Consider the following 8,111-nt stretch of genomic DNA (forward strand, 5'->3'; position numbering starts at 1 on the left):
TACGCGTGCTCTGACTCTGAGATACGTTCCCTGTCTCTCAAAATTAATTCAGCCTCTCCATTGCATGCAAAGTAAATCAAATAAATAACCTGATGGTGGATTTCCTTGTGGACAGAGCCCCCTGCAGGAGGAAAGAGGCAGAGGGAGAGTGGAAGAGTATGAGAGCAAGGAGACCTGAGGTTTGAAGGCAAGGGGCAGAGGAGGAGGAGGAGAGACAAGTGGAAGGAAACAGGATCTCTACAGACCTCTGCAAACAGGTCAGGGAACAAAGGGGCAGTTTGGAGGAGATTGGCATGGTTGGGTAGGGCATCTGGGGTGCACGATAACAGCCTGCAATAGTCTTGCACCTGCTGCCCCCAGCTTCTAGCCCTTCCACCCTTTGCTTAGTGAGTTACTCCATCCTACAGACACCCCCTGTGAGCCAGCAGTTCGTGCCCTCCTGTGTGCGGATGCTGTGCTCATCATTATCCGGAGCGCGCAACTCCCCAGACAAGGGCACGTGACATGACTTTATCATCTCTTCTCTGTGCAGCTCTTATAATTATCTTTTAATGATCATTCCACCCTGAGGTTTTAGCTTTCTGTACACAAGAGATCCATGTTCTCTGAACACAGGATACGAGTGAAACAAATGGGCAGTGAAGGAGAATGCTCTGCAAGCTCCTGTGATGTCAAAACCCAGTGCTGAAAGAACATGGCTTGGGGGGGCACTTCAGGGCACTGTAGGCTGGGATGCAGTAACAAGATGCCAGAGAGGGTTCTTCCCCAAGCCGAGCCTCCTGATGGAGGCATGATGTGTGCCAGCTCCGAGTGGAAAGAACCCAGGAAGGCAGAGAACCAGATCTGGTTCCCTGGTCGCACAGTACCAAAGTGCCCCAAATGTCCTTGTCCTTGAAGCTCTCTGTTCATAGAGACCTCCAAGCCTCACACTGCTGTGTTCAGGGGCATGGAGCAGGTGCCCACAACTGGCAGGGGGCAGACAGGGCTCCCCATTGCACAGGAGTTTCTGGGTTCACGGTAGGGCTCCTCAGCCCAGTACTCTTCTCTCCAGGGCCCTTGGCTCCTTGATCAGAGATACAGTTGGGTCCTCAGTTTGTGCAGGTGACCTGGACCATGCTGAACCTTTCTAGGACTTCCCCAGCAAAATGTATAAGTCCCACTCAGTGGCTGAAATCAGACACCAGTTCTGTAAAAAAAACCGGTGACCTCCCCACCATGTCCTCCCTAACGCATAGAGGTTGGCATGGGAGCCCAGTAGGGATGCCTCCTAGAGTGGAAGGATGGAAGAGGCCACAGCCCTGGCCTCACCTCCAGCAACTATCCTCCAACCATTCAGGGGGTTGAGGGAGCTGACATCCTCCAAGAGACGCTGCTGGTGAAGCCCAGCCGCAGAGGGCACTTCCCTGAGGCTTAAGTGTTTTGCGCACGAAGGAGTGGGGCCATGGCAGCCAGGCTCAGTGTTTGCTGGCAATCTTTTTCTTACGGGCTGAGACCAGGTCATAGAAGGGATCCTGGGTGATGCTGGTCCTGGAAAGGAGAGAAACAGGAAAGCAAGTCAGGGCTGAGGAAGAGCACAAGGAATAACAAGATCTCCATGGACTCCAGAATGGAGCATCTCTGGGCCCCTAAGCAACACTCTCTTCTTGGACTAGCAGGAAATCCTTCTTAGCCCAGAGCTCCTAGCTCCTAGATGGTTTAATCTCCAGCATCATGGGGGCTTATGAGGCATGGAAATGGGAATGTTTATATCTCTAATAGGGTCCATTGCCTTTCCCACCCAGAGGGGCTAATTACCTCTCTTCTTTTGCCCATAAAGTACCCACTGAAGTGCCCCATGCAGACAAGGTTAGGAAAAAAATCTTTATTACTAGGAGTGGAGTCCTTGCAGGTTGTTAAGACCCAGCTAGACAAAGCCTTGGCTGGGTTGATATAGTTGGGGCTGGTCCTGCTTTGAGCAGGGGGCTGGACTAAATGACCTCTTGAGGTCCCTTCCAACCTTAATTTTCTGTGATTCTAAGGTTAGGCCCCCAACCTCTGCATGTTGGCATGGGGCTTCCATTCACATTGCTGCCCTCCACTGCAGCTTGGGCAGGGCTTTCTTCTACTAGTGCCAAGCCTCTCCTAAGCTGAATGACTCAAGCAGGGGGAGCCTGTCAATGCTCACTTGGGGCCCACCTCTTACCGTATTGCCTCGATCCACTGGTTACGCTCCTCTGGCGTGGGTGCAGAGATCTTGTAGGACTGATGTTTGCCTTCCACTACCTTTCCATCCCCGTCTGTCTTGCAGGCTTTGATTTTTTGCCCTTTGCAGTTGGGATTGAAGAGCTCAAAGCAGTTCTGTGGTGAGAGAGATGACAGGGATAAGGGGACTAGGGACAGTCAAACCATTGCTGTGCCACCTCCTGCCTTGTGAGTTAGGATGAGGGAGAGCGTATAAGAGTGAATGGGCTCTTATACCCTCAAATGGGGCCAGGGTTTGGTCTTTCCAAGCCTAGAGATCCCAGCACTTTTGGGGTAGGCCCCAGAGATTCAAAGACAAGATAAGAAATTCAGGCAACACCCTGCCCTCAGCAACAGCTCCTGTGCAGTGCTGAACATGAAAACACACTTCACAGAGATAAAACAGTGGCCCTGTAGGGTACATAATTCACTCCACATGGCATACTGGAGGGGATCTCTGCCCTTCTGGGACAGGATCATACTTCAACCAGTGCAATATCACCTACCATGCCACGGAGCCTACGCTGGGTATGCAGAAGAGATGCACAGTTTCTGAGGACAACCTCTTTCACACTATAGAGTGAGGTCTCCTGCACCCCATAAGCAGCTCACTATGGTGTTTCTGACTATGAACCACAGTTCAGGTCTGGGAAGTAAACCCATGTCTGTTTGGGCCATAATTAGCACAGCCCTGGACTGAGCCATCAGGTATGTGTCCTGGACCCCACTACAGCTTACCAGGAATTATTAACTTGAAAAAAAATTGCTGCCAACAAGGAACCCAAATGTATTGGGCCTGAGTCTTCTCTGACACCAGCTTAACCCCAGTAGGATGGTGTTACGCATGTTTGAAAGTTCAGAATTGCAGTTTCACAGCCAACCTCTACAGAAAGGCCAAGCACAGTTTGAGCTAGAGAAACTGAATGTCCTCTCCCACCCCTTACACTAGCAACATCTTTGTCTCGGTTGTGGCTGAAGCACTTTAGCCAGGGCTAACATGTGGGAAGTGGACACTATCACTGCCTGTGATGCGCCTACCACTGCCTTTGAAATGAAGGGTGGATTCACTCCCCGGGAACTGTTGATACAGACCTTCTTCTCAGCATTGACTGGTCTGCTGAGTGAGTGGGGGCAGGAGAAGATACACATGTCAGGGTCTCTGAGAGCACCCTCTTGTCCTGGGGACAGGCAGTGAAGACTTACTGGCTTTTTGGGGTCATCCACTTGCTGAACCGATAGATTCTCCAGAGGGATTATACCTAGAGGTTCTTTGTCCTGGAAGCCAAGCAGGAACAGTTGTGAGTTAGAGGCTAGGTAGACCTAGCAAAGTAAAATAGCAGTAGTCAGGGAAAAGCAGGCTCCTGACAAACATGGCTTAGTAAAGCAATGGGGCACCTAACATCTGTGGCTACAATTGTAGCTACAGCTGTGACTGGCAGGAAGTGCCACACAGCTGTTTCTTCTCTGTCTGGATTGGCAGCCAGATTCACCATCAAGGCCAGAGCCTGAGGGTGGGAACGGCAGGGTCTAAACTCAATCCAGAGAGGAAGGAGAGGAACAAGAAAATGTTTCCACCCCACATTCCCCACCCTCTTCTCCAGGAGTACAGCTGCCTGGTTAAGACTTGTTCGACTGGAGCATAGCCCTTACCGTGGTATACTCAAAGTAGTACAGGCAGTTATCAGTCAGGATGAACCAACGTCGCTTCCAGGTCTTCACCCGGCCTCCTAAGGGCAGCAAGGTCCAAACTGTTAAGTCTTGCATACACCATCACTCCCCACCTCACTTCAAGCACCCCTTGAAGATTAATCCTTGAAGATATAAGGCTTCCTCCCCATACAGAAAGAAGGAAGATGAAGGTAGGCTAGGAGCTGGGCATAGCTCAGAACGGGGTGGGAGGAGGGGTGCAGGGGGACACCATTTTTAACACACTTCTAAGCTGACAGTCTGCCAGAGCTGCAGGAAGGGGGATTCTAGCTACAGAGCAGGCAGCAGGTTTGAACACCAGGTGTCAGCCTCCTCCCACTGCAGCAGAAGGAAGGGCTACTGCTGCAGACATCCACGATGATGCTTAGGAGACTCTGGGGACCCTTTTGCAAGAGATTTTCGGGAGAAGAGGATTCAGAGAAATGCATAAAGTCATTGCTCTTACCCAGCTTAAGGAGCCAGCCCTCACGGCTTGGGTTAAAGAAAGTATGTGTGAGGTCATTCCCGTCATCTTCTGGGATGGAAAATGGCTCATTCTTGATGCTCTCAAAGAGATTCTGCCCCACACATGGAAAGAAAGGGAGAGAGAATACTTAAAAGCTGGCATAGGCTGTCTTATGTTGTTGCACTGACATGTGGACAAACAGAGGCCACCAGCTACATGATATCCCTTGATGTTCAAGTCAAGGATGAAAGGGGAGTGATCTGTCTCCTTTTAACACCTCAGCCCCAACCAGACCTTAATAAAATAGACATGCATACCCTCCATGCTCAAGAAACAGTCCAGTAAGCAACTGTGTATAAACACATGTATGCACACACAGACATACACATGCATCGCACATACATGCACCACACATGCATGCACTGCACGCACAGCCTAAAAGGAACTCTCTTAAAAGCAATCAGTCAGGTACACACACAAGTGCACCCTTATAGGAATGATTCCTATAAGCAAAAAAAATCAGGCTTCCCACATTCATCGTATGCCCATGTATACAATGTGCAGGCAACACTCCTGTAAGTCAACAATTGGCATGGCCACACACTTCTACCCCAACTTGCACATGCATAAGACATGTTTTGTGTGGAGGGATGCAATGAGAAGCCTAATCATTCATATGAGCTACTGGGAACACCCTGATCCATTACATGTATGTGATAGCAGCGTAATAGGGAGGGGGATTCCAGTTTCTCATTCTGGAAAGGGATTTCAGTTGTGCTACTGGGATCTGACATCATTCATTATGCAAACTCTTGACAAAAGGGCTCCTGTAACTTCCTCCAAATGGCCAAAGGGAAGTGACATGAGACAGCACAGCTAGGCCTGTAGATGTGCTGGGAGGCTGCTTTGACATGCTGTAATTACAGCGCGTTGGAGCAAACTCAATTAATTGAGTTTGCTGGATCATGCTAATTAGTTTGTTCTATTATATGTGCTACACCATCTGCACTCCCCCCTTTCCAAAATCCTAGATCCTCCCATACTCCCATGTTCTTCCGTGAGCTGACAAACTCTAGTCTGAGAAGACAGTCATATGCAAACCTGTATTGCAGTCAGAGGCCAGGTTCCACTTTGCTTATTTATACCAACACCTTACTCTATAGAATGTCTAATAGAAAGTAATGGGGACATTCATGGCAGAGATGCTGCTGTCAGTAAGGGTGTGAGAATCTGGACCAGGAAGAAGAGGACAACATCAGACTCTTTTCCAAATGGGCTAAGTTCTGTATCCACATGTGACAAGTCAGTCTCTGCTCTGAACATATTCCAAAGGCTGTGTTTTTTTAAGGGGGCGAAGGGAAATGTATCCATCTCTCTTGGAAAGCTACTGGGAACCGGACATCTCACTCTCTTAGGGCTTTTGAAAGCCCAGCCCCACAAAGCATACAGGTAGGGACAGTCTCAGATACATGCTCTACACAGGCATACACAAGCGTAGTCTCCCTCACCCCTTTTCATAACCTGTCAGACACACGTTGACTTACATATATGCACAGGCCTCACAGATTCACTATGATGCTTGTGCGCTCTCTCTCACATGTATTTCTCTTTTATGCCCTCAGGCCTATGCTCTCCTGCTCTGCAGCATGCGCTCAGCAGCAAGCAGGCATTCATGGACACTCCCCTAGGCAGCAGCTCTCCCCGCTTTCTCATTTGTCCTGCAAACATGTGCAATCCCTTCCTAGAGTAGCCATACTTGGCAAATAAAAGAAAATCCACTGACTATTCCTTCCTCAGTGGGTCTGTGGCTCACCTTGGGGCTGGTGGCCTTGAGGCTTTCTATGAGCTCAGCACCAGTGAGGAGGTGGGGAAAAAGCAGCGCTCTGTCACCCTTAGGGATCAGGGACTTCAGGAAGAGTCACCGAAATAGGGGTGCTTCATCCAATCCCTAGTACATCACAAAGAGAGGCCTTTACAATGATTTAGTGAGGGTCTGATATTTTCCTCCACTCAGCACTAGGCAGCAGAAAGGCAGTAGGGGCCACAGCACTTCTTACCTTAAGAAGCATCTCAGGCAAGTCCCCTCCATTGTCAATGCCTCGATTCATAGACACAAACCTCTCAAAGGGGGGTTTGTCCTTCACATTGGGGTTGTGCAGGCTGGTGTTCAGCATGATGATGGAGAAGGACAGCACATAGCAGGTGTCTGCCAATGAAGGAGAAAGACAGCACAAGAGGGTATGAGCAGGGCCGGGTCCCCAACCCCAAACACCACATCCAGGCCGGGACAGCTACTCCAAACCTGTCCAGGTTCCAGAAAGGGGAACTTGGATTCTATTCACTGTGGAAAGGACCTACCGCTCCATCCCAGGGCTCTCCCAATGTCTTATGACATGTCACATGAGGAGGAAGGATTACTTATTTCTAGGACTCCAGTTCTGAGTACTTGGATCCCATGGAGATCTTGAGAGGGTGCCCATTCTAATAATAGGTACTCAAAGCCTGTTGAGGGCCAGCTCTGCATGTGTGTAGAAAGAACAAAAGACCCAGAAGGAGGATATGACTTTTTTTTAACTTCATTAATCCGTCATTTTCGGATTTTCTTGTTCTATAGAAGGGTTGAACAAGATGGTGGGAGGACAGTTACTGGGACACCACTAGTGTGTATGATACAACACGCACAAAACAGGGGCAGCTCCATCAGAACATAAATACAATGTGGACCCTAGGAATGATGTGGACTCTTCCTGTATAGAGATGATAGGTGCAGGTGGTCTTTCTAAAAGATAGAGCTGCTGTCTGGGCCTACACTCCTGATGGAGATAGATAGAGCTGACTTTATCATGACCCTGCTACTAACAGCTTTCTATATGCAAATCATAACAGGCCTGCTGCTGTCAATGCACACAACACTAAATTGATGAGATATTCAATACTGGCAGGGGTTAACACCTAAAGAGAGTGCATGATGGAGGCAAGAAGTGAAAGAAAGATCAGCAAGACAGAGGAGAGGAAGAAGGAACAGAACAAGAGGAAGGAGGAGAAGGGACTGGCAAGAGGAAAGAAGGCAGGAAAGAAAAATCAGAGATAACAGTTGGCAAAGAGAGAAATTAAGATGACAGGAGGCAACTCCTTTTATTAAACGAAAAGCTAGAAAATCTGGGACTAGATCCACGGGTAGTGTAAAACAGTGTGGACTGCTCGTTTTCACAGAGCTGAGCTGATTTACACCAGCTGGGAATATGGCTCTGATTTCAGTAGCATGAGCTCTTCTGTTCTCTTAAGTTTAAGACAAGGCAGGGACGACAGGGGAGCAAGGCTAAAGCCCAATACCTATGGTACAATAAAACCAGGGGAACCACCCATGCTATTCAAACACTGCCCTTCACATTTGGCGCATAGTAGTGCACAGCCCCTCACCTGTGCCCACCCTGGCCGCCCCTTCCCTCTTTCATGGCTACCTGTTGATTGGAAAACACCCGGGTTACACTGGCAGTACCAGCTGGCAAAGGCCTCCATCATCCGGTCAATCTTTTGGGCCTCCCCAGGCAGCCGGAAGCTCCACAGAAACTGCCTGCAAATGACACCAAGGCAACAGACTGGTCACAGAGCAGCCAGACAGGTAGGAACAAGCTTCGTTTTCCATGGCCCCTCGATACAGGATCACCAACCCTTCTTCCATGGAAACTGGGGAGTCTTCCCACAACACAACACAACACAACACAACACAACACAACAC

At 49.2% G+C, this 8,111-nt stretch overlaps 1 protein-coding gene across 1 annotated transcript in view; it reads right to left on the reverse strand.

Annotated features, from left to right (window-relative positions):
• Window positions 1–527: 527 nt before the first annotated feature.
• Window positions 528–8,111, reverse strand: part of CYTH4 (cytohesin 4) — a 23,833-nt gene continuing 16,249 nt past the window's right edge. The window contains exons 7-13 of the mRNA XM_019515258.1: window positions 7,834–7,946; window positions 6,430–6,578; window positions 4,373–4,484; window positions 3,871–3,947; window positions 3,424–3,495; window positions 2,183–2,337; window positions 528–1,527 (exon numbers count right to left, since the gene is read on the reverse strand). Of these exons, the coding sequence (XP_019370803.1) occupies window positions 1,455–1,527; window positions 2,183–2,337; window positions 3,424–3,495; window positions 3,871–3,947; window positions 4,373–4,484; window positions 6,430–6,578; window positions 7,834–7,946 (751 nt within the window). The 3' untranslated portion in view covers window positions 528–1,454. The remainder of the gene's footprint in view (window positions 1,528–2,182; window positions 2,338–3,423; window positions 3,496–3,870; window positions 3,948–4,372; window positions 4,485–6,429; window positions 6,579–7,833; window positions 7,947–8,111) is intronic.

This window comes from Gavialis gangeticus, unplaced genomic scaffold (genome assembly GCF_001723915.1).
Source record: "Gavialis gangeticus isolate Ggan-Ray unplaced genomic scaffold, GavGan_comp1, whole genome shotgun sequence".
In the NCBI taxonomy this organism is placed as follows: Eukaryota; Metazoa; Chordata; order Crocodylia; family Gavialidae; genus Gavialis; species Gavialis gangeticus.